The 26,881-nt window shown below is 43.6% G+C and overlaps 1 protein-coding gene across 1 annotated transcript; it reads left to right on the top strand.

The window, feature by feature from the left end:
* Positions 1-26,235, top strand: ZNFX1 (zinc finger NFX1-type containing 1). The gene is made up of 14 exons (XM_068986946.1): positions 1-72; positions 2,047-2,202; positions 6,014-7,825; positions 11,741-11,872; positions 13,456-13,604; positions 14,187-14,336; positions 15,638-15,752; positions 17,000-17,250; positions 18,925-19,064; positions 20,059-20,213; positions 20,641-20,786; positions 21,623-21,733; positions 22,055-22,150; positions 22,779-26,235. The coding sequence occupies exons 2-14, from the start codon at positions 2,142-2,144 to the stop codon at positions 25,215-25,217; spliced, it is 5,757 nt and encodes a 1,918-aa protein (XP_068843047.1). The 5' UTR covers positions 1-72; positions 2,047-2,141; the 3' UTR covers positions 25,218-26,235.
* The last annotated feature ends 646 nt before the right edge of the window (positions 26,236-26,881 follow it).

The raw sequence follows: 26,881 nt of genomic DNA, 5'->3' as shown, positions 1-26,881 counted from the left end.
CCTGCCTGGGCCCGAGTCCGAGTGCCAGGCGGCGGCGGCGGCGGCGGCGGAGAGAGGCCGCACCGGAGCCCGGTGAGCGACCCCCTGCCCCGCGCCCCTGTCCCACACTTGGTCCCGCCCGCTGCCCCTCGGCGCCCGGGCCGCCCTTACCCTGCCCCGCCACCCCCTCAGCCCCCGCGTCCCCATCACCCGCCTCAGCGCCCCTATCACTCTCTGAGGACCTCCATCACCCATCTCCGCGCTCGTCACCCCCTCAGCGCCCCCATCATCCACCTGAGCCCCTGTCCCCTCTTGCCAGTGTCCCTCTCACCCTCCTCAGCGTCTCCATCACCTCCTCCGCCTACATCCTCATCATCTAGTTCCCCTCTGTCCCCCACATCTCCGTCCTCACTTTCTGCCACAGCCCCTCGTTCATCCTCACCTTCCATCTCCTCACTCATCCCCCTTCTTCTAGAAGCACCCTCCGCACCTAGACTCCCCATCCCTATTTCCAGGCGCCCCCCTCCCTGCCCCCGGCGCTTCAGCAGGCAACCCCCAGCTGAGCTCAGTTCCGCCCTCCTCTTGAGAACCCCAAACCTCTTGCAGTCTCCCCAACCTCTCCAGCCGCTCCAGGCTTCAGCCTTGCCAGGGCACCTTCTTTGTGGCCCCACCCAGCCCTTGCTGTCCCTTGACCCTATAATAGCTCCATCAGGACCTGCTGAGGCCCTGGGTGTCAGGGACTTCTCCATCCTTTCTTCTACTCTCTCAGGAGCCTGGAGACTTCCTCTAACATTTTTCATTCCACTCTGGTAAACTACATTCTTCTCTGATTTAACTCTTCCATTGGCTTGAACATCACTGATTTTCTTCTTCCTGTCCTTTGAGGCTTTGATTTCCAAAGAAACCCACTCTAGTTTGCTTTTTTGGTAGCATTTCCTGTTCCTCCCTGCTTCTCCCTTTCCTTGCCTTTCTGCTTTCTTTTCTTCTGTATCTTTTATCCCAGAAATTTGTGAGTTTCTATTTTAGTATTTTTTTTTCAACAAGAGAAGGAATTGTTCCCTGAGAAGTTTTTATAATTAAACAGAAAAACTAAATGTTGAACTTGTGCCTTGAGAACTGGGTTTGATAAAATGAGAGATGAGATTCAAAAAATATTCCCAGCAGGAAGGAAGGGGACTCCTTTTTCCCATGAAGATAGAAACTACTCCTCATATAATGCCAGATCTGTTCACAGTTTCCAAGTATGAATGTGTTAAAACTCAATGAGAGGGACAGTTGGAAAAGGTCCCTTTGCTGTGAACTCTCAATTACCCACTCTTTCCCCAGCCCCAGCCCACATGATGTGTATGAGTAGGATGGAGAAGTTTCCTTTAAAGGGATTTCCTCTTACTCCTGTAGGACTACCTTTGCAAATCAAGATAGAAGAAAGAAGGAAGGAACTGCAGATTCCTATTTATAGTTGGTCCTGAGAAAACAGTATGCAGTAGATGTTAAGCCTCCTGGTTTTTGAAACATGTTATTTCTTTATTCTTGCTCCTGCGGAGGGGAGGGCTTAATCAGTTTGGCTCTGTTCCAGAGAGTAGTATAGGGCTATCTGCTCACTAATTATTTACAAACTATAGAGTACTGCAAGCTATAGAGCATTATATGATAGAAGTGTTGGGTGGAGTGGTGAATACATGATTTTGGGGTTAATAAAAATGTACTTTTTTCTGTCCTGGCAACAATATTTGTTTGCTTTATAGGAGAGGAAAATGAAACCTAGCAACTGATTAAGTAACTTGGCTAAAGGTATAAACCAAACAGGAGTTTTGAATGGGAAATGATGACACTCACTTAACCTCAAGAAAATACAAGGATGCAGGGAAGGGGGAATTTGATCCTTTGGAATTTGATCCTAAATTGTGAATTTCCCATTTTGTATCATAATTGGGCATTCACAGAGTTGAACACTTGTACACATGATTAAAATCTGTGTTTCAGTCTTAGTTAACAAAGCATTAAGATATAGAGGTAGAAGGATTAGCCTGATATTATTTGGGTGTTTGTTTTTTTCTTTTTTGCTAGATGCTGTGTTTCAAAGCTACTGAAAACTGTCAAACCGTGCAGACTTCCAGACAACTGAAATAACGTGACCGTGGAGGAAATCAGGTGACTCAGACATGGAGGACCGAAGACCTTGTCCAGAGGTGGGACCCAGGAATCCTCGTATTAACCACAGAGGTGAGCAAGATTTTCTACTCTCAGATGATCCCAGATTGATGTTGGTTCCACTTATGATTTTTGACTTTACAAGATAGTCCAAAAGCCATATGCATTGAGTAGAAGCTGTGCTTCAGACTTGAATTTTGAACTTTTCCTGGGCTAGCAATGTGTGTGTGGTAAGATGCTCTCTTGTGATGTTGGGCAGCAGCAGTGAGCTTCTGCTCCCAGTCAGCCTTGCTGTCTGAAGAGCAAGCAATTAATACACTCAAAACCGCTTGTATCCAGACAACCATTTTATTCTTTCAGTACATTATTCAGTAAATTACATGAAATATTCAACACTTTGTTATAAAATAGGCATTGTGTTAGATGAGTTTGCCCAACTGTAGGCTATTGTTCTGAGCACATTAAAGGTAGGCTTGGCTAAGCTATGATGTTTGATAGATTAGGTGTATTTAGTGCCTTTTTAACAATGTTTTGAACTTATAGTGGGCTTATCAGAAAATAACCTAACATAAGTTGAAGAAAATCTATAATGGGAAGGAAATCAAGTTCCTTATGGATGAGCAGGCCCACCAAAATTGACTGCATCTCTCAAGTAAAGAATGGTTTATTCTTGAGAATTCCCTGGAGGTCCAGTGGTTAGGACTTGGTGAAGTGAAGTGAAGTCGCTCAGTCGTGTCCGACTCTTTGCAAACCCATGGACTGTAGCCCACCAGGCTCCTCTGTCCATGGGATTCTCCAGGCAAGAATACTGGAGTGGGTTGCCATTTCCTTCTCCAGGACTTGGTACTTTCCTGCAATGGCCAGGGTTAGTCCCTGGTTGTAGAACTAAGATCTTGCAGGCCGAGCAGCAAAGTCAAAAAAAACTGAGAATGATTTATTCCTTAGTTACAGCATGAGTGACTTTGAGACGAGACAGCCCTCCCCTTTCCTTAAGAGAGCTTCTAAAATGGTACAGTTCACTTTAGCAAAGGTAGAGATGAGGTATTAGAAATGGCAATAACTGGTTTAGAGCAGCATTATCCAGTAGAAACATAATGCAAGCCAAAAACATAATTTTTGATGTTCTAGTAGCATCATTAAAAACAAAAAACAGGTGACATGAAATTTAAAAACTTAATACTAAATAATCATTTAATAAAATGTGATATTTGTCTTATTTAAGCCAGTGTATCCAAATAATATCATTTGATTATAATTGAATATATTTTATTATTATAGTTCTTTTCTTGGAGTTTTTTCCTTCTAGTTTTATGGAAATATAATTGACATATAGCACTGTGTAAGTTTAAGGTATATAGCATAATAATTTGACTTAAATATATATCATGAAATGATTACCAGAATAAGTTTAGTGAACATCCATCATCTCATATAGAGACAAAACCAAAGAAACAGAAAAAAGTTTTTTCCTTGCGATAAAGGAAAAAATTAGGATTTTTAGGGTAAATCTTAGGGTTTACTCTTAAAAACTTTAATATATAATATATAGCAGTGTTAACTACATTTATTGTGTTGGACATTATTTCTCTACTATTTATTAATCTTATAACTGGGAGTTTGTACCTCTTAATCTGCCTCACCTACTTCTCTTCTTCCCTTACTTCCCTCCCCGCTCGTAATCACCTGTTTATTCTCTGTATCTATAATTTTGTTTCTTTTTTTGTGTGTTTGTTCATTTCTTTTGTTTTTTTAAAGTTCCACATATAAGTAAAGTCATAGAGTATTTGTCTTTCTCTGCCTTATTTCATTTACCGTAATACCCTCTAGGTCCACCCTTGTTAATAACTGTGAGATTTAGTTCTTTTTATAGCTGAGTTATAGTCCATTGTGTGTGTGTATGTGTGTGTGTACACCCCACATCTTCTTTATTAATTTACTCAGGCTGCTTCCATATCTTGGCTATTGTAAATAATGCTGTGAAGAACATAAGAGTGCACCTGCCTTTTCTAATTAGTGTTCATAGTACTTCAGCAATTTCAATTTTGTGTTTATTCCCTGGAAGTATTCAGTATTATCAGATGTTACCAATATAAAAAATTTTAATGAGGTTTTTAACTTTTTTTCTGTTAAGGCTTCAAAATTCCATGTGTCAGTTTACAGATCTTAATTCAGATTAGTCACATTTAAGATGCTTAATAGCTACACATAGCCAGCTAGTAGCTATGTGTTTGATGGTATGTGTATAGAGTCCTAGTCACCAAAGCAAAGTTAGTTCCAAAAACATCACTCTATTGCAATGATTATTCTGTTTGCTCAGAACTGTCTAAAACAAAACTGAATGGAGCCTTGCCTTTTCCTAAGTTTGCAATATATCCTCCAAATTTCAGTTGTGGAACAGATGAGGAAGAACTGTAGAATATTATTTTATGAACTATGTGAATGTTGAAAGGTTGAGAAATAATACAATTTTCCATTCTTCCAAAACATTGTCTTCTAATCAGACCAGCATTAAAAGTAGGACTTTTTACCAGTATTAAAAGTAGGACTAAATTTAATGATATCTTGGGAGTTTGAAAAGTAAATGTAAAAGCAACAGTTACAAGGAAATATGTACATTAGTAGATTTTTTTGGATCTGACGACATGAAATGGCACGGTCGTCTTGAATATGATATTCATTTGAAACTTTCATAACATTTGTTATCATCAAATCATTGCATACAGTCTTATTTTGTTTATTTGTTTTTAAACTCTCCAAGTCATTCTGCTAAATTGGGTCAGCTCCAGACTCAGTTTTAGAGGAAAGGAAAGTGAAAGAAAATGGGCTTGGGTAAATTGGCCAAGGTCTATGAAATGTGTGGCAGATCAAGAAAGACACGTTCAGCCTCATCCACAGGATGGCGTTAGCTTTCCTGTGTCTGCTGGGCACCTCTGCTCTTCTGCAGACCTCCTTGTCTGAGGATTGGGAATAGAGAAGTACTATGTAGATGAACTCGTGCTGCAGAAAGGAGGAAGAGTTAAGTTTCATTTTTCAGTTTCCTGAATCAAAGTTTGAGTTTCATTTTTCAGACCTGAAACAGAACTTGAGTTTCGTTTTTCGGTTTCCTTCACAATCTGTTATTTGGCTCAAAAACATCTTGGGAAAGGAAGTCCTACCTTCCCCTTTGCCATCTGATACTAAGCAAAGTTCAAATATATATTTCCCTGTATACTTTTACCCCGCTTGATGCCTCTGTTGCCTGTGACCTAATTGTTTAGAGACAGAAACTATGGCCCTAGAAATCAATAGAGTTTTCCCAATAAAAAATGATTAGTATTTCTGCTAGTAATAACTAACATTTAATGAGAGCTCTTTATATGTCAGATAGTATACTAAGCATCTTATAAACATTTAATGTTTACAGCAACCCAGATAGTGAGGCTTAGAGAAATTATACAACTTAGCCAAGGTTGTACAGTAGGGAAGTCCCTAGACCAAGATTTGAATCAGGTCTGTTTGGCTATGAAACTCATGCTTTCACTATTATTTGGTATTGGCAAGAGGCTGAGAAAATAAGATGATCTCTTTGAGCCCCTGAAATAATCCCAGCTTATGAAGATTAAATGAGTAATTATTTCTGTCATGTATGAGGTTCTCAACAAATGTTTATTCCCTTTTTCCTTTTTGTACCCTCTGAAAAAACAGTATTTTCATAATGTATACAGCAACCATAGTAATCTATTTTATATTTATTACATGACTTGGTAGGAAACCTTTTTTCTCTCCAAATAAAACCTAAGCTCCTCAGTTGTTTTGGAAAATAAAAGTATGTTCATATTGTTGTACTATTGGATTTTCTTGCATCTTGATTTTTATGTTTGCCCCAAATTCCCATTGTGTTTAGGACCTATGGATGGAGAATTACCACCAAGAGCTAGAAATCAGGCCAATAACCCACCAGCCAATAATCTCAGAGGAGGAGCCAGCCAGCCCGGAAGGCATCCCAGGGCCAACAACCATCCTTTTCCTCATCGGCAAAGAGAAGAGAGGTTTGGGGCCATGGGCAGGAACCCACATCAGGGAAGGAGGAATCAGGAAGGGCATACCAATGACGAGCCTAGAGGCCAAAGACATGGTCAGGAAAATGATAACAGGAGGAGAAATGGCAACCAGGAGGGAAGGAACCGCAGACCCCCACCACGATCTGATGAAAACTTCCAGCAGTGGCGGACCCCCCAGCAAAAACCTGCAGAACAGCCACAGCAGGTGAAGAAACTGGGCTACAAGTTCCTGGAAAGTCTTCTGCAGAAAGACTCCTCTGAGGTGGTCATCACCCTTGCCACATGTTCGGGACTGAAGGAACTCTTGTCTCATTCTTTTATGAAGTCCGACTTGCTTGAGCTCATCTGCCAGGTTGTTCGGAAGGCTTGCAGTTCCAGAATGGACCGCCACAGTGTTCTTCATGTCCTGGGCATGTTGAAGAATTCAAAATTCCTCAAAGTCTGCTTGCCAGCTTATGTGGTAGGGATGATCACTGAACCCCTCCCTGAAGTTCGAAACCAGTATCCAGAACACATTAGCAATATCATCTCCTTCCTCCAGGACCTTGTAAGTGTCTTCCCTGCCAGCTCTGTGCAGGAAACTTCCATGCTCATTTCTCTCTTGCCAGCTTCTCTTAATGCTTTGAGGGCCTCTGGTGTTAACATAAAAGAGGAGACAGAGAAGAACCTGGAAAAGGTCCAGACCATCATTGAACATCTGCAGGAAAAGAGGCGAGAGGGCACTTTAAGAGTGGACACCTACACTCTTGTGCAGCCCAAGGCAGAAGACCATGTTGAGAGCTACCGGACCATGCCCATTTACCCCACTTACAATGAAGTGCACTTGGATGAGAGGCCGTTCCTTCGCCCCAACATTATTTCTGGAAAATATGACAGCACTGCTGTCTATCTAGATACCCACTTCAGACTCCTACGAGAGGATTTTGTCAGACCCCTACGAGAGGGCATTTTGGAACTTCTCCAAAGCTTTGAAGACCAAGGCCTGAGGAAGAGAAAGTTTGATGACATCCGAATCTACTTTGATACCAGGATTATCACCCCCATGTGTTCATCGACAGGTATTGTCTACAAGGTGCAATTTGACACAAAACCACTGAAGTTTGTCCGCTGGCAGAACTCCAAGCGATTGCTCTATGGGTCCTTAGTGTGCATGTCCAAGGACAACTTTGAGACGTTTCTTTTTGCTACTGTGTCTAACCGGGAGCAGGAAGATCTCTGCCGAGGAATTGTCCAGCTCTCTTTCAATGAGCAGAGCCAACAGCTGCTCGCAGATGTCCAGCCCTCTGACTCTTTCCTCATGGTGGAGACAACCGCCTACTTTGAGGCCTATAGGCACGTCCTGGAAGGACTCCAGGAAGTCCAAGAGGAAGATGTCCCCTTCCAGAGGAACATCGTGGAGTGTAACTCTGATGTGAGGGAGCCAAGGTACTTGCTCATGGGGGGCAGATATGATTTCACTCCGTTAATAAAGAATCCCTCAGCCACTTGGGAATCTCTGAGGAACGCCGAGGGCTTGAGATGTCCCAGCGTTAATGTCTTAGACCCCTGCCAGTGGCCCTCAAAAGAAGCCCTGAGGCTGGATGACTCCCAGATGGAAGCCTTGCGGTTTGCTCTCACAAGAGAACTGGCTATTATTCAAGGACCTCCTGGAACAGGTAAGATAAAATTTTTCACAGCACACATCTGCCCTGTGAGATAGGCAAGAGTGGCTTTGACTCTAGGTTTCTAGAATGTCTCAATTTAAGACATTCCCCTGAAATGGGCATCAAACTTGTTTTAAAAGTAGCTGCTCAAAAAATAAATAGGTGAAAATTTTTAAAAATTAAAAAAAAGCAACTACTCATAGTGATTTTCCAGTGAGGACTCATTGGTATACATGGTAATAGATCAAAATCACAAGGTTAGAAAAGACTTCTAAGGGGTCAGACTTAGGGAGATGCCTGACTTCTGTCTGCTTCATCAAAGGTTGTATTGATTTGCTTGATTTTATGTAAATTTAAATAGTATCAACTATAAATACCCTGTGTACCAAATACTATCTTATATTTTTCGCATATGTTAACTCATTGCAAGTCTGTGAGGTAGAAGCCATTCCATGCAATAGATGAAAAAACTAAGGCAAAAAGGAGTTGAATGATATGTTGATGCTCACACAGATGGCAGTCGACAGACCTGAGACTCAGGCAGTTTAGAAGCCAGCTCCTGGCTCTGTCATCTACCTCATTGTACTCGTTTCTCTTGGAAATACACCTATCTACCTCCTCCCTGACCCTGTGTGCCATTCTAATCCTTCTCTGGAATGATAGCTACTATTAGCAGTTTGACGTACATCATTCCAGATGTTTTCCAAAATTAAAACTGATACATCTTTGTGTCTCTGAATGTGTTTATATGTTTCATACATACATGCATACTTTTCCCATTTTTTATATAACAAAAATGAGATTATGCTATATTTATATATATATATATACATATGCTGCTAAGTCACTTCAGTCGTCTCTGTGACCCCATAGATGGCAGCCCACCAGGCTCCCCCGTCCCTGGGATTCTCCAGGCAAGAACACTGGAGTGGGTTGCCATTTCCTTCTCCAATGCATGAAAGTGAAAAGTGAAAGTGAAGTCGCTCAGTTGTGTCCAACCCTGAGCGACCCCATGGACTGCAGCCTTGCAGGCTCCTCCATCAATGGGATTTTCCAGGCAAGAGTACTGGAGTGGGTGCCATTGCCTTCTCCAATCTATATATATATGGGTCTACAATTTACATATGTATGTATACAACTACATGTTAGGGATATTTTTACATTCTTTACAGTACAATCACATTTAGAAAAGTACCTCACTCTTTTTACAACATGCCTGTATTCATGGCGTAAATGTACCATGTTGTGTTTTTTGTTTGTTTTTTAGTTTCACAGACAGTGCTTATTAAGTATTCATATATCTAGTTCTGTGTGTGTTTATCTTTGAGTACTCTGCTAATTACTTCTGTAGTGTTTTTCCTTAAGGTGGGAATTCACATTAATAGTTAGTAGGTACTGCTATATTACCCTCTCAAAAGAATATTAAAAAAACAACGGGAAGAGGTCCTTAAAAAATAACAATAAAATAATGGCAGCTCATGATAAGAAATTAATGTAACAAAATGCAAAGCTCTTACTGATGAGACACCCATATGATGGGAAAACATGCATAATTAAAGTGATGCTTTCAGGGCTTTAGATGAAGAAAAGGATATACCAGTTTGTACTGCCACCAAGAATGAATTAGTGTTCCTATTTCCTTATATACTTTCCATCATTGTTGTATGTTATCAATCTTAGTTTCTCATTAGCAGTTTTCCCTGATCTATGAGATTATAATTTTGGCTCATTTTAATTTTAGTTTTATGTTCAAATTTTTTTTTTTAATCCATGTCTTTCTCCCCTCACCATCCCACTTGGTTCTTTTATCTAAAGCAAACGATGTTATTGTCTTCCTATTTATCCTTCCTGAGATAGTCTATGTATATTCAAGCAAATGCATACTTATATTTATTTCCCCTACTTTTTTTTTAACTCACTGTGCTAGAAAACAGTTTGCATATTCCTTTGCTAACTTATAAACTATCTTGGTGATCCTTTCATATTGGTGCACAAGTGGCATCCTGTTTATGAGTATGTAACACATCATTGTATAATTAGTTTATAATCTCTTTAACCAGTTCTCTATGGAAAGACTTACTAAAACAAACGATGTCAGTAAATAACCTTGTTTGTGAGTCATTTCACACAGAAGCAGAATATGTCCAGGGGAGAAATCCCTAACTGAATCAAATAATATTTGTATTTGTAATTTTAATAGGTAGTGCCAAATTGCCCTCTAGAAATGTATATCACAGTGGTTAATTTGTATTTCTCTAATCAAGAGTGAGATTAAATATCCTTTCTTGTCTTTATTAGCTACTTATATTACTGCTTCTATGGATTGCCTTTTTATATTTGACATATTTCTATTGGATGGTTTCCCTTTCTTACTGATTTGTAGGAGCTGTTAGTATATTTAAAAAATGTTGTGTTCCAAATAACTTCCCCTAATATTATCATTTGAATTGGGATTCTTTAGCTCCAAGTATAGTAATAATTTAGTAATTTCACACTAGCTTTACACACATACACACACGCACGCAGCTACTAAAAAAGAGGCTACCTGTGAATTTGAGGGGAGGTGATAGAGGGGTCATCTTGGAGGTAGAAATCCCAAAAAGTATCCATTCTAAGGGGAAGGAAGCAGTGGGAGAGAAGGGGCAAATATTGAATTATAAAGATTTTCTTTCCTCTGGAGGTCTCCTTATCCATCCAAGACTCCAAATTAAAAACATGGGAGTTACTCTTTTCTGTTCCCCAGCCCAGCCAAACCATTATCCTGTTGCAATGAAGTTTACCTCTGAAACTGCTCCCCAGTCTGTCTCCTTATCTCAGCTGTTGGAGCCAGGCCTTATCCTCTGTCACTCCCTGGAAGATGGCAGGAACCTCCCAGCCAGTCCATTTCTATTCTCTCTTGCCCAGCCTTACTCAGTTACCACTTTCCCAGAAGTGATAGATAAAAAGCCTATTCTAGTCTCATTGAGTAAGACCAAAATCCCAGTTGTTTTCTTGTTACCTTGTATTTCTCATTTCCCACATTTGTGATTTTTACATTTGTTTGTTTGATTATCTTTCTCTTCTGCAAGTCTGTAAGTTCCAGGAAGATAAGAACCATAGCTGTTTTGCTCACCATTGTATTTCTTGTACTTAACCCCATATCTAACACCTATTTGGCACTTGAAACATACTTTTGAAGAAAAAGAAGCAAGAAATTGTCATTTATTTATCTATACTGAAAAGTATTCCGCTATACTGAAATTTTTTATTTTCTTGTATTACTGAGTATTGAGTACTTTTGAGGACAGTGGCTACCTTCTTAGCCTGACACAATGTAAGAATTTAGCATTTACTAATGAGCCCATAACTCTAACTCCAGTGTTGATTTCTGTGACTTTTTCCCTCCTATCACAAAGGCAAGTCTACTATGGTATATTAAAAGCATTTCTAAATAATTCACCATGTGAGACTGGAAACAATGTATTAATATATATCTGTCAGTATAAAACTAGCTGAAAACAATGCCTTCCAGCTGTGAAAAACAAAGGATTCTTTTTCTGTATTGACAGAACCACCTCCAATTTTAGTAAGTGAGAAAAACAAGATATAGAGCAGTGAAAATAGTCTGCTACTATTTGTATTTTAGAAAGGAAGGGGGAAGCTAGAAAAAGACTGTATATTCATTTTTCTTTGTGTATGCATAGAATGACTGTCTCTGAAAAGTTACGCAATAAACTAGTAATGTTGGTTGTTGCCAAGAGAGGAACTAGGTAGCTGGAGACATAAGAACAAGGAGAACATAATAGAAAACCATTTGTGCTTCTAGGATTTTAAACCATTTCAATGTATTGCCTTAAAATTTTAAATAATAATTTGCTATAAGTAATTAATTACTCCTTTTAGAAAGTCTCTTTAAGTTTTTTTAACTCCTTTTTCCTTGTTTTTTAGGCAAAACCTATGTGGGTCTAAAAATTGTTCAGGCCCTTCTAACCAACGAGCCTGTTTGGCAAATTAGCGTCCAGAAGTTCCCCATCTTGGTTGTGTGTTACACTAATCATGCTTTGGACCAGTTTCTGGAAGGTAATATCTATAGGCAAAATTGTTCTCTGTTGAGAGTTCTCTGGTGGTCTATGGTTAGAATTATGGGCCTCACTGCTGTGGCACAGGTTCATTCCCTGGTCAGGGAACTGAAATTCCACAAACCATGCAGCACAGCTGAAAAAATAAACTTCTCTATTAAGGCATGTGTAGTTGAACCATGAGCAACTTCAGTTGCTCTCTGTTGCACTTTGAAGAAAGTCCACAGTCCGTCCTTACCATGACAGGAAAGGCTGTGTGTTATCTGTGTGCTTGCGCTTAATCGCTCAGTTGTGCCTCACTCTTTGTGACCCCATGGGCTGTAGCTCACCAGGCTCCCCTGTCCCTGGAGATTCTTCAGGCAAGAACACTGGAGTGGGTTGCATGCCCTCCTCTGTGTGTTGTCTGTTCCACCCTAAGTCTGACGCTCTTGTCCTGCCTCTTCCCTTGTTCTAATTCCAGCCACACTGATTGTCTACAATTTCTTGTCTTCCTTCAGCTTCTTCTTGGCCCATGCTGTCTCCTCTGCCTAGCATGTACTTTTTCTTTTCTTCTCTCTCTCAGTCTTGATGCATCCAGCCCAGATGGTTCCAGCTCATTCCTTAGGTCTCACTCATATGGACTTTCCTTCTTGCCCCAAGTCCTGTTGTATTTTTTCTTCTAAGACTTAATTGGCACATATGTAACTATTTATTTGTATATGTCTCTACCCTGAACTATAAATGGTAAGAACTTTGGTCCTATTTCTGTCTGTAGTCACAGATCCTGACACATTCTCGACACTCAAAAAATATTAATTGCATTAATGAATGAATAAGTATTTATTTTTTCTTTGGAAAATAATGCTTAGACTATTATTTTCCACTCTTTTATATCCTTCTTTCATCTGCATTAAATCTTCAGTATCCCTGGAGTCTCAGTTTAAATTAGATCCTCAAAAATTAGATCCATACCCCACCCAACTAGTTAAGGTCCCCTGTTATACACTTTTAGCGTGTATTTGTAGTATTAAATTTTATAAAGTTAAAATGTTTACATGTCTTCTCTGGTAGACTGTGAGTCATGAGAACAAATGAACTGAGCCTGCATTTTGACTACTTTAGCTTCCTAACCTAGCCTGGCACATAATAAGCAATCAGCAAATATCTATAGAGTGAGTAATAGAGAGCATTTACTAATGCTTACTTTGGGCCAGGCCCCCCCAGAAGCTAGAAAGATAATCTCTCGTTTATCCAGACCATAGCCCTATAGGGAAAGTATTGCTGTCTTCAAGTCACAGACAAAGAAACTGAGGCTCAAGTTAAGTGACCTGCCCCAGGTTACATAGCAGTAAGTGGTAAAGACAAGACTTGGGTCCCCAGGTGTCTGAGTCTAAAGCCTTTGCACTGAAACATCACACTTTACTGCTCTGCAGATCACGTCATCTCTTGGGCCTTCTTGTTCACTGGTGGGGTAGATTTCCTGTAAATACCAGTTTGTACCCTAAGGGACCAGCTGCATCAACACCCCAGACACATGCAGCTCTTACCCAAGAGAATCCAGCATAGCTCCTCTTAACTCTGCCCCTGCTCCACTTTGCTCCTTAGGCATCCACAAGTGTCAAAAGACCAGCATTGTGCGTGTAGGTGGAAGGAGCAACAGTGAAATCCTGAAGCAGTTCACCCTGAGGGAGCTGCGGAACAAGCGGGAATTCCGCCACAACCTCCCTATGCACCTCCGAAGAGCCTACATGAGTGTAAGTCCCAGCTTTGGAGATCTGAGGTTGCTCAAGGGAGAACCAACCAAGACAGCAGTGGCTTTGTGGGTGGGCAGGCCAGGGGAGATAGAGAAGCACCACAAACCTGGGAACGACCCAGGTGCCTTCCAGCATTCCATTCTGCTAATCCTATGGTGGGATCTTTGCCCTCATAGTCCAAGATGGATAAAGGACAGAAAAGGGCACACCGCCCCTCCCAGCCCCTCCCAGGACCTTAAAGTTATTTCTCCCAAACCACCCATAACACTTCTTCCAGCCTGTTGGCCAGGTAAATATCATCTTCTAGCTGGGCAATGTTGTGCCCAACCAAAACTCTGAATTCTTCCTACTAAGGGAAAGAGAAGTCTCCACCATGGTATACTTGGTCTATTTTCCTGTTGTATTATTTGTTTCCTTTTCTTACTAGTGGTAGGAGGCTTTTAGACATTTTAGATACTAATCCGCTGGTTTTAAGACTAGCTGTTCCTATGTTACCTTTGTTTTCCCTCAAGGCAGAGACTGAGTTCTGCTGAGCATGATGACATACTTCCTCAGCCGCTTATTTCCCTCTGCTCTTGGTAGATCATGACAGAAATGAAGGAGTCAGAGCAAGAACTGCATGAAGGGGCCCAGACTCTGGAGTGTACCATGCGTGGGGTACTACAGGAACAGCATCTGGAGAAGTTTATCTCTCCCCAGCACTGGAAAAGCCTGATGAATGGACCAAACCAGGTAGAGGGGTCGTCCTGTGGGGCACAGGCCTCTCTCGCCCAGGACCGGGAGGGAGCCTCTGGCAGAAGCAGCAGTCGAAGTATTAGCTGCAGTCTGCTGTGATGCTGCTGTGACGTGAAAGTTCCTGCTCGGGAGAAAAGTCACCTGAATGTACTAGTCAAAAATAAGACTCTAGAGCCAGTCTGCTGGATATGAATCTTGATTTTGCTCTAGGCGAGTTACTTTTTTTTGTTCTGTTACCTCTTTTATAAAGGGGGATAGGGACTTCCCCTGGTGGTCCAGTGGTTCAGACTCTGAGCTTCCACTTCAAGGGGCATGGGTTTGATCCCTGGTCAGGGAACTAAGATCCCACATGCCATGAGGCACAGCAAAAAACAAAAAATACACACACATGGGGATCATATTTAGTTGAACTATGTGAAATTGCCAATATTTGTAAATCTAACTTGCAAAAAGGCAGTCTTTTACAGATCAACTTAATTCTTATAGGATTGTTACTGGATAAGCAAGTTAATATCTGTAAACTTCTTAACTATAATAAATGTGCTCGAAGTATTTATTAAATGAAACCAAATCATAGCAAGGCAACTTAGCATGTATAGAGGGCCTGGGACTTGACAGACCTGTAACACAGACTGACTGTGTGACTTGAGCCAGTGTGATCCTCAGGTCCCTCAGCAGTCAACAAGAATAATAATAATGCCTGCATTCAGAGGATATTACAAGAAGTATCTGATGTACTCTGGATTTTTTTTTTTCTCATTTGGCTGTGCCACGCAGCATACAGGGATTTATCTAGTCCCTCCTCAAGTTGAAGTGTGGAGTATTAACCACCAGACTACCAGGACAGTCCATGACGCAATCTCTATAAAGTGAGTGGCTAGGAATCCAGTGAAATGGTAGCTCTACTATCAGTGGGTTGGCATTTCCAGGGTTTGTAACCCAAAAACTTAAAAAGGGTCAGTCAGGTCGTGTGACTGACTGAAGCAGGCTAGTTAACTGTGTTGTTAAGTAGTGAGGACTGAGACAAACCAGAAAAGGCATGGCAACAGCGCTCTTCAGCCATTTGTTGCCTTTCAGGACACAGGCTCATTGCCCCCATAGCTCCTGATTTTGTCAAAAGAAGCAGGAAAATTCTGTTTTTAAAATTCTATACAAGTTCTATTAACAGACCCAGTTGCCCAAACATTGCATTTTTAAGAGAGTTCTAGGGGAATTACCTTTTGATCCCTTGAGAAGACCTTTCCTTCATACTGAGTTGTCATAGAATTTTCATTGACTAATAATTCTTCTTTCCTCAGGATAGTGAATGGGTTTGCTTCCAGGGTCGGAAGCATTCCATGATGTTGGAGTTTCTCGGTCTGGGTGTTGGTTCTTTCACCCAAAGTGTTGCTCCAGCAGCACCTGAAAATACAGGTAAGAAGTGTAATGGTGGAATGTGGTTAAGACTAGAAGAGCAAGACTTTAATGCCCAGAATTTATAAAGAGCTATAATCAATCAAAAAAGACAAATAAAACCTTAATAGGAAAACAAATCAAAGACTTTCAGAGAAGCACATCACAAAATCTTCATGGTCAATAAACATGAAAAGTGCTCACTAGAAACGAGAGGAATTTAAACTACAATAATATACTATTACACACGTACTAGACTGGCAAAAATTAAAATGTTTGATGTAATCCCACACTGATAAGAATGTGAACAGTGGGAACTCTGATATGATACTAGTGGAGATATTGATTGGCAGAACCACATAAGGAACTCAAATGTCCATCATGATGGATCAATTACCGTCTATTCAGATAATGGATACAACGGTAAAAAGGAATGAATTACAGCATATACAGCAATATGATATGACTCAGAAACATAATGAAAAAAGCAAGTTACAGGAAAATATATTCAATGTGATTTCATTTATTTAGAGCTCAGAAAAGTCAAAGCTAGATGCATTATTTGAAGATGTATATACATTATATCCTAGAGAAGGGAATGGCAACCCACTCCAGTATTCTTGCCTGGAGAATTCCATGGACAGAAGAGCAGTGGAGTTGAAGACTCGGACACAACTGAGCAACTAACACAAGTACACACATACATTATACATGTGGTATCATTGACTCAATGGACATGAGTTTGAGAAAACTCTGGGACATAGTGAAGGACAGGGGTATCTGGTGTGCTGCAGTCCGTGGGGTCACAGAGAGTCGGACACATTTGAGTGACTGAACAACAACACGTATATGGTAAAGTTAAAAGGGAGGAATAAGTAATGAAAAATTCAAGTTAGTACAGCCCACAAATGTCTTCAAAGAAATTGGTAACTTTCTGCTTCTTAAGTTGGGTGGAAGATACCTGGGTGTTATATATTTTTATTATCATTTAAATTGCATGTTTATGTTGTACACTTTCCTTTGTATATATATTGACATAATAAAATCTCCCTTAAAAAGGCATACATTCATGTGATTTTCTAAATGTAACTAAAATGTGGGTAAGGAAGCATGTCTTTCTCCCCTTCATTCCTCCTGTGTTTCTCTCAGCGGAGGTGACCATTTAAACCTTGGGAATGTCTCCATGCATCTAAGGTCTCGTAGGTACCCTTGTTTACCCTTTGACGTTAAGACTCTCCATCCCTGTCCTGCCTGCTCTCCTCTCTTAGCCCAAGCAGAAAGGGAAGAGGAGGAGGAGGAAGGGGAAGAAGACGGTTCGCTGATTGAGATCGCAGAGGAGGCCGACCTGATCCAAGCAGACCGGATGATTGAGGAGGAAGAGGTGGTACGGCCCCGGCGGCGGAAGAAGGAAGAGAATGGGGCAGTCCAGGAGCTGGCGAAAGTACTTCTGGCCATGAGGCTAGACAACTATGGCCCCGGGACGGCAGCCGGGCAGGAGCAAGCTGCAGGAGAGTGGGAGGTAACTCACTTCCTCACAGCTCTCGAAAGCCCTAACAGAGTGGGAAAGGGGAATTCAGTTATTACCGCCAGGGGATTGTGGGTTAAACTCTCCCGAAACAGACCTGAGACCATCTGTCCTGACCTGATTTCCACCTTCTTCTGTTGCACTACATTCACTTCATCCTCATAATGAGCTTAATTTACCCTTTTACAGGGCTTCCCTTATGACTCAGCTGATAAAAGAATCCACCTGCAATGCAGGAGACCTGGGTTTGATCCCTGGGTTGAGAAGATCCCCTGGAGAAGGGAAAGGCTACCCACTCTAGTATTCTGGCCTGGAGAATTCCAGGGACTATATAGTCCAGTGGGTCACAAAGAGTCAGATACAAATGAGTGATTTTCACTTTTCATTTACCTCTCTTACAACCTAATCCTTGTATAAGATAGGTCCAGTTTTCAAGGGTATAGAAATTATGGCCTTTTAGAGGGGTCCTGCCAATAAATGCTAACTTAGAAAAACAGGAAGCAGGTAGCCGAGGACTTCTCTTGAATTTTTAGAGAAATGCAGCACATATGAGTCAGATCAGACACTGATGGCCTTAGTGCTTGGTGCTTTTATAGATATTCTCAACAGCAAACCAGCCCGGGCATTAGGATTTTAGAGGATTCAAGTAAAACAGAATGAAGTAAGCTGTATAGACTGAATGGAGTGTTTCTCCTTCATTCACTTTGAAATTGGTTATTTCTTTTAGAGCCAGAATAGTATAAATGCCCAGACTTTCTGTCTTCTCCTTCCTTTGATAGAACCCTGGGGTCCTCAGAATTTACTGTGTGTTACTATGACAGTAGAACACTGAACCCTATTGATGATCTAAGGGACTTTGAGGGCAGGTTTTTACTGAATGCAGCTTTCTCCAGTCTGCTGGCTTTGAGCCTGATCTCCTAGTTCAGTTCAACGTCTCTTTATGTGAGGGACAGAATCACGATCACAATACTTAGAAGCATGGATTGGGCATCTCTCTGCTGTGGCCTTAGGAGGAGTTGAATTGTTTGGTTTTGAAGCAAAGGGGTATCCATAGTATTGTGACATCCATCTGGCATGCTAGTCCTTCTAAAGGCTCATGGCCTCAGATTCTGACAGAGCCAAGGAAGAGTACTTTCTCCTAAATGGTGCTTTTCACCCACATGTTTAAGATACTAACTTGATATAATGGCATTAAGACCATCTTAGCAGGATTTATATACCATTTAATGAGAGAGACGTACCTCCGCTATTGTCATGACATATGTTTTAGGAATAAGAAGCAGACTGTGGTCAAAAGACAGTCAGTAATAACTAGTTTGCCAGCACTCTTCTAAAGTGCTTTCCATGTATTTTACTGCTTCAGTCAATCCAGCAACTCTGTGAAGAGGTACTGTTATTATTCCCATTTTATAGAAGGGAAGGCTGAGGCACATAGCGGTTCAGTTAGTTACTGTAGGTCCCACAACTAATAAGTAGTAGATGGGACTTAGAACCAAGACATACTGGCTCCAGAGCACTCATTTAGCAATGAAATATCTCTGGGGAGAGTGTGGAACATTTAAGAGATGTCCATCAGAGATGACAGTTCCATTTTTCAGTGTGCTCTGGCCCCCATCTTAGAACCAGGCCCATCTCTCCTCAGTGACTGACTGGTATTGATATCTGCAGACCCAGCGCAGCCAGAAAAAGAGAATGAAGAAGAAAGTGAAGGTTGAGCTTCGCAAGCTGAACACCATGACTGAGGCCGAGGCCAATAAAATCCAGGATGTTTGGCAACTGGACCTGAATTCTCGCTGGCAGCTTTATAGGTACAGTGCCTGTCCCCATTCTCACCCCCACCCCCAGCCAGTCCATGTAATTTCCCTAGGGTGTCCCTTTCCTGTTTCTAGAATATAAGCCCTTCAAATCCTCAACATTAGTGCTAACTGATGATGGATCGAGCACTCCCGATGAGCTGAGTGCTAGATGCAGCCATGGGATGGAAGAGACACACTTGGCTGTACCCTGTGGGGTTTAGAGACTAACCAGGGAGACAAATTTTGTTCCACAAATAAAAAGTTACAAGTAGGCATCACCACTAAGAAAGAAAGAACCAAGGAGCTAAGAATATTAGAACCAAGGAGCTGAGCTGGTCTGAGCTATCCAGGAAAGTGACACTGGAGGCAAGATCTGAAAGATGAGTAGGCCTTATTAAGGCCAGTTGGGAAGGGGAGCAGATGAGCTTGTGAGGACCACATGCATAAAGGCCTCCAGATGGGAGGGAGCATGTTTGTTTGAGAACCTGAAAGAAGGCAACCACCATGGCTGTGGCTCAGACAAATGGAAAGTGAGGCCAGAGAGGGAGTCAGTGGGCAGGTTGTGCAGGGCCTGTTAGGGCTGAAGAGGACTGTTGGAAGGTTTTATAGCAAGAGTGCTGACATAATCTGTTATACTTACAGAGAATTGGGGGAGGAGGGGGAGGGGGCTTGGCAGGAATGGATTAGAGACAATTTGTGAGAAATGCTTCTTGAAGCTTTTAAAAGTTCCTTATTCTTGTCCAGTAATTAGCATCTGTTTTTTATCCCCCTCCTTCCTTAGTTCCTGACCACTTACATACATCTCTCTGCACATCTTTTTTGTTGGGCATTTTTTGTTGTACAGGACTCTCAGGTCCCTGCACATCTGGGTCTTGTCTTCTTTTTCTGTGGCATGTAACCTCCTCTAGGGTATAGGTTCCACTTATGCATAGGGCACACTGAAGGGGGTTAAACCACTTCTCAAAGAGCACGTGGCTTCCTCTCCCTCATTCTTCACATTCTTCAGGCTGTGGCTCCAGATGTACCAGGCTGACACCCGCCGAAAGATCCTCAACTATGAACGCCAGTACCGCACGTCAGCAGAGAGAATGGCTGAGCTGAGACTCCAGGAAGACCTGCACATCCTGAAAGATGCCCAGATTGTAGGAATGACAACCACAGGTAAGAAAGCATGGAGTTCACGGTTCGTGCCAGATGCCTATCAGATTATCTGGGACAGGTAAAGAGAAGCTTCTTTAGTAGGTTAGAGGAAAATACCATGAAGAGCTCTGGAGAGCAAGCTCTGTTTTGGATTCTCTTGGTGAAATTCACCCTCCTGCTTCCATTGCATTTGGAACTTCAGCAGCTAATGATCCCAGTGCCGAGGTTCCAAACGCAGTGAGAGCAAGTGCTCAGCAGTGACGGCATGGGGACGCTGCTGCTCTGGAGACTGTCCAGCAGCACTCATTCTTGTCCAGTGGTCCCCAGAGCCCTGGGTGGACGGGAGGACTCAGCTGGAACAGACCCAGGCTCAGGGTGCACCAGTCCTGAAGCCGGTGACACAGGGAGTCCAGTACATCCACTCAGAGGAGTCTTCTCTTCACTCAAGGTGCTGCCAAATACCGCCAGATCCTGCAGAAGGTGGAGCCCCGGATCGTCATTGTGGAAGAGGCTGCAGAGGTCCTTGAGGCCCACACCATTGCCACACTGAGCAAAGCTTGCCAGCACCTCATTCTGATTGGGGACCACCAGCAGGTAGGCCTGGGCCCTCTAGAAGATGGACTGACTCTCTGCAGGGGGCGGATCAGACAGGAAGACCCTGGCCTCTGCTTCCTTCCTCCATCCTCAGGCTTGTTGGTGGCTTTCTGTGATTCCTCTTTTCCTTACCTCCCATGTCCAGTGTCAGAGCAGGTCCTCTTAGATTTGGGGCGTATTTTAGAAGTAGCGTCATCTGTTCCATCTGGCCTCTTTGCTGTTTTTAATTTACCTTGGCATTTTAAGTGGACTGTTAAAACAGCATGCTCCTCATCCTACTGCTTCCTTTTTTTGCCATGCTGTAATCCATTCCTCATAAAGGAACCAAAGTGAATTTTTTAAAAAAACTCAAATCAGGTCATGTTACTCCCCAGCTTAAAACCCTTCAGTGGTTACCCATTGAACTTAATATAAAAATCAAGCATCTTAAAGTGGCCTACAAAGACCTATATTCTCAGGGTACAGCCTGTTTCTTTGACCTTACCTCACACCACCATCTATCTCATTTGCTCACTGTGTTCCCAACTCCTATCCTTTCTGTTTTCTCTAATGGCTTCCTTTTTGAATGACTAGCAACTTCCTCCATGCTGGTGTCAACTCAGATGTCACTCTTCAGGGAGACCTATGTAAAGAACCTCCACCCCCAGGCATTCTGTCACTTCACCCTTATTTCTTGGCTTCATGGTCTTTGTCACTCTTTACCCTTAGCCTGTTAACATCTAAAGCTGAGCCTGGAGCCCAGAAGTCACTTGAAAAACATTTGATAGGTGGGTGGATGGGTGGATGGTTAACATACATTTTCAGTGGACAATCCTCAGCCATGTTTTTCTTTTCAGCTGCGCCCCAGCGCCAATGTGTATGACCTGGCCAAGAATTTCAACCTGGAGGTGTCCCTCTTTGAACGGCTAGTGAAAGTAAACATTCCTTTTGTCCGTCTGAATTACCAGGTGAGAAGCTAGATCTTCATTATTACCAAATGTCCAGGTGAAGGCTCCTGGCAGCCTGCCAACTGCCAACAAGAAAGGGTTCATAAAATAAAGCTAGTTTAGTAATGAAATGACTCTGGCTGATCTTGTTTTCTGTTTTAAAATAACACAAGACCAGCCGTGGTGAGTTTGTGTCAGATGAAGAAGCTGTTTCTCTTCTGCTCTTTTCTCCCTGTTCTTCTCAAATGTCATCTCTCCAGATTTTCCACTAGCAACTTAGTCTTTAAAACTGTCCATTTATTCTCTGCCCATGTGTTTAATGACATACATGTCTTATTTCAGCACCGCATGCGTCCTGAAATTGCCCGGCTTTTGACCCCTCACATTTACCAGGATCTGGAAAACCATCCTTCTGTTCTCAAATATGAGAAGATTAAGGTGAATCTGCTTTACCTGATCTTTCTCTGATGCTGTCAGCAACCTAGGAAGTTATCTTTTTCCTCAGGACGAAAAGGGGCTTTCAGAAGGGTATACAGCCAGCTTTCTAAAAAGCTAGCTATTGGGAATTCCCTGGCAGTCCAGTGGTTAGGACTTAGTGCTTTCCCTGCCAGGGCCCAGATTCTATCCCTGATCAGGGTACCAAGATCCTACAAGCCGAGCAGTGGCAAAAACAAAGCAGAGCAAACAAACCAAAAACCCCAAACAGTAAAAGCTAGTTATTAAGAAAAGGAGTGGTATAGAGGTTGAGAACACAAACCTGGAGTTTTGAATCCAAGCTCTGCCATTTAGTAGCTGTGTAGCCTTTACCAAATTATATACCAGTTCTAAGGGTAAGGGTCTTCGGTACAATGAGAATAATGGTTGCTGCCTGATTGCATTACTGTATTGCAGGAAATAATGTATATAAAGCACTCAGCACAGCAGATGCTCATAAATTAAAGATTGTGGTACTGAGTATACAGAAGCCTTCTAAGGTTCCTCCCCAGAACAGGGGCAGTGGCCAGCACATATGAAGCTAGAAAAAGCTGCCATGAATAAACCTAACGTGTCTTCTTTTTCTTTCCAGGGGGTCTCTTCCAACCTTTTCTTTGTAGAACACACCTTTCCTGAACAGGAAATCCAAGAAGGCAAAAGCCACCAGAACCAGCACGAGGCTCGCTTTGTGGTAGAGCTGTGCAAGTACTTCCTGTGCCAGGAGTACCTGCCCTCCCAGATCACCATCCTCACCACCTACACTGGGCAGCTCTTCTGCCTGCGCAAACTCATGCCTGCCAAGACCTTCGCTGGTGTCAAGGTCCACGTGGTGGACAAATACCAAGGGGAGGAGAATGACATCATCCTCCTCTCGCTAGTACGCAGCAATCAGGAAGGCAAGGTGGGTTTTCTCCAGATATCCAACCGCATCTGCGTGGCCTTGTCCCGTGCCAAGAAGGGCATGTACTGCATTGGGAACATGCAGATGCTGGCCAAGGTGCCCCTGTGGAGCAAGATCATCCACACCCTTCGAGAGAATGATCAAATCGGCTGCGCCCTCCGGCTCTGCTGCCAGAACCACCCCGACACCCACACTTTAGTATCCAAAGCTTCTGACTTCCAAAAAGTGCCCGAAGGAGGCTGCAGCCTACCCTGTGAATTCCGGCTGGGCTGCGGGCATGTCTGCACTCGTGCCTGCCACCCCTATGACTCCTCACACAAGGAGTTCCAGTGCATGAAGCCATGCCAGAAGGTGATCTGCCAAGATGGGCATCGGTGCCCTCTTGTCTGCTTCCAGGAGTGTCAGCCTTGTCAGGTGAAGGTGCCCAAAACCATTCTCCGGTGTGGCCATATACAAATGGTCCCATGTTCTGTGCCTGAGTCAGATTTCTGCTGCCAAGAGCCTTGCCCCAAGGTCCTAAAGTGTGGGCACAGGTGCAGCCACCCATGTGGTGAAGACTGTGTATGGCTGTGCTCAGAAATGGTCACTGTGGAGCTCAGGTGTGGGCACAGACAACAGATGGAGTGTGGTCACACAGGGGGCCTCAGGCACGGCCTGACTGGGCAGTGCGCCTCCAAGTGTGGCAGCACCCTGGACTGTGGGCATCCGTGTCCCGGCTCCTGCCACAGCTGCTTCGAAGGGCGCTTCCATGAGCGCTGTCAGCAGCCCTGCAAGCGCCTGCTCATCTGTTCACACCAGTGCCAGGAGCCCTGCACTGGCGAATGTCCACCCTGCCAGCGGCCCTGTCAGAACCGCTGCGTCCACAGCCAGTGCAAGAAGAAGTGTGGGGAACTGTGCACTCCCTGCATGGAACCCTGCATCTGGCGCTGCCGGCACTACCAGTGCACCAGACTCTGCTCTGAGCCCTGTAACCGACCGCCATGCTACGTGCCTTGTACTAAGCTGCTGGCTTGTGGCCACCCATGCATTGGTTTGTGTGGGGAACCATGCCCCAAGAAGTGCCGTGTCTGCCACCAGGAAGAAGTCACCCAGATCTTCTTTGGCTCTGAGGATGAGCCAGATGCTCGCTTTGTACAGCTGGAAGACTGCAGCCACATCTTTGAAGTGCAAGCCCTAGACCGCTACATGAACGAGCAAGGTGACGAAGTTGCCATCAAGTTGAAGGTCTGCCCTATCTGCCAGGTACCCATCCGCAAAAATCTGAGATACGGAACCAGCCTCAAACAGTGCCTGGAAGAGATTGAAGTCGTTAAGGAAAAGATCTTGGGCTCAGCAGGGGAGATCGCAGTCAGCCAAGAGCGACTTATGGCCCTACTGGAGGGGAAGAACCTCCTCTGCCAGCTGCTCCCGGAAGATTTCCTGAAGTTGAAAGAGAAGCTGGCCCAGAAAAATCTGTCAGTGAAGGACCTGGGCCTTGTTGAGAATTATATCAGCTTCTATGACCACCTGGCTGGCCTATATGATTCCCTGAAAAAAGTGGATGTCTTAGAGCAAAAGAAAGTGAGGACTCGATTAGACCAGGTTCACAAATGGCTCGCCAAGAAACGTTTGAGCTTCAGCAGCCAGGAGTTGGATGACCTCCAAAGTGAAATCCAGAGGCTCAGATACCTGGTGAACCTCCTGACCCGCTGCAAGATGGCCGAGGGGAAGGTGAGAGGCAGCGTCGCTGAGGAGATCCGCACTGTCCGGAACATCCTTGAGAGAACGTGTAAGTTCACCCAGAAGGATGCACAGCTTGTGCAGAGAAAGATGGAAGCTCTGAAAGCCATTCTCCCCTGCTCCGGCCTGGGCATCTCAGAGGAAGAGCGAGTGCAGATCGTCAAAGCCATGGGTTACCCTCGTGGCCACTGGTTCAAGTGCCCCAATGGCCACATCTATGTGATTGGCGACTGTGGGGGAGCCATGCAGAGGGCCACGTGCCCTGAGTGTCAGGAGGTGATCGGGGGGGCAAACCACACGCTGGAAAGAAGCAATCGGCTTGCTTCCGAGATGGATGGAGCCCGGCACCCTGCCTGGTCTGACACGGCCAACAACCTGATGAACTATGAGGAGCTCCAGAGGATGATGTAGGGAGGTGGCAGCCCACCCACTGCCTTTTGCCCTGGCCACCGCAGGGCTGGGCCAGCTCCCTGCCGAAGGAACTGAAGGTTGTTTTTTATTATTGTCTTTTAGTCTTAGCACCTCTTTAAGGAGCCACTTTTAGGGCTTGCCCACATTTGTTTCTAGATTTACCCCTGCGCTAGAGTAAGCACTTTACCTCCAGAACTGAGAGCAAAGTTAACAGATTTCTCTTCTTTTTCTCTCCTACAAGTTAGTGGACAGACTGCCTGGAGCATGTTTGGGCTTCCACCCAGGGCTGCCTGTAGTGTCTCTGGGTCCTGACTCAGTCAGATGTTCTTTCTCTGCAGTGCTCCAGAGGCAGATTTGAGCTCAGTGAAGCAGACTCATTCTAAATTGCCAGGCCCTAACTTGCAGGCTGACTTCTGCTCTAATAAACAGAGGCCCAGAATTGTTGTTTGTGAATTATCATTTCAAGGAGCACAAGAACCCCTCCTCTTCTCCTTGGGCACCTTCGTTCCAGGAGAGGGAGGCATGTGATGAGACAGAGACTTTGCGGACCAATCATGACCCAATTACATATTCGCTGAGAGTGGGGGAAGGTGTGACCCCACAGGTGGGGGCTTGTGCAGCAGGCCTAGGCTAAGGAGTGACTCCCGTACCCTTCCTGTGACTTGCACTTTGGGATGGTGGAGGTTACTTTTCCTGTAGTAGGGGAGGTGCAGTAGTTGTGCTGGTTCCCCAGGGCCTTGAGTGGAACTAGACTCTCATTTGGTACCAGAAGCACCTATCCAAAGTGTGACCCTTTGTCCCGACACCCTCTATTGCAGCTTTTACCTGGGCAGGGTTAGCATGCTAGCGGCTTCTGCAGGTCCCAGGTCCACACCAGAAGCCAGCCCCCAGGTCTTCCTGCGTACATACTCCCTCAGTCCAGTGTTCCCTATAATTGACACTTAGGCATCTCAGGTCTTTCTAATGTTGGCAAGAAAACATCCCTTTGCTATGTATACATTTCCTTTTTTTGTCTTTACTATGCACTTTAGCCTATAAAGCCAATAAAAACAATGATTGAGAAAACCAGTGGTCTGTGTTTGTCCTCAGCAGCTCAGGCAGCTTGAGACGGTAAGGATGGGGATGGATGCACTGCCTACAAGGAAGCCCTTCATCTTCTGCGGAAGGGAGAGGTTTTGTGTTTTTTGTTGTTGCTGTTTTTGGCTGATAAGTCATTTTTACTCTTGGTAAAAAGAAAAATTTTCAACTTGTACAAAAAGGCATACTTGAAGTTTCCTTCCCCAGCGGCAATTCTAACAGCTTCATGAGCCTTCCCAGAGATAATCATACCATACATTTGTAATATCTAAGCCTTTAAATAGATATTCTCCTGGAATGTGAAGTCAAGTGGGCCTTAGAAAGCATCACTACGAACAAACCTAGTGGAGGTGATGGAATTCCAGTTGAGCTCTTTCAAAATCCTGAAAGATGATGCTGTGAAAGTGCCGCACCCAATATGCCAGCAAATTTGGAAAACGTGGCAGTGGCCACAGGACTGGAAAGGGTCAGTTTTCATTCCAATCCCAAAGAAAGGCAATGCCAAAGAATGCTCAAACTACCGCACAATTGCACTCTTCTCACACGCTAGTAAAGTAATGCTCAAAATTCTCCAAGCCACGCTTCAG

This window comes from Capricornis sumatraensis, chromosome 15 (assembly GCF_032405125.1).
Source record: "Capricornis sumatraensis isolate serow.1 chromosome 15, serow.2, whole genome shotgun sequence".
Taxonomy (NCBI): domain Eukaryota; kingdom Metazoa; phylum Chordata; class Mammalia; order Artiodactyla; family Bovidae; genus Capricornis; species Capricornis sumatraensis.
Note: the sequence above shows the minus strand (reverse complement) of the source record. Positions and strands in the feature narration are given on the sequence as shown.

Coding starts and splice junctions, on each gene's coding strand:
- ZNFX1 (XM_068986946.1), top strand. CDS start 2,142: ATGGAGGACCGAAGACCTTGTCCAGAGGTGGGACCCAGGAATCCTCGT. Junction 13,605..14,186: donor TCCGAAGAGCCTACATGAGT/GTAAGTCCCAGC, acceptor TGCTCTTGGTAG/ATCATGACAGAAATGAAGGA. Junction 17,251..18,924: donor AAGCTGCAGGAGAGTGGGAG/GTAACTCACTTC, acceptor TGATATCTGCAG/ACCCAGCGCAGCCAGAAAAA.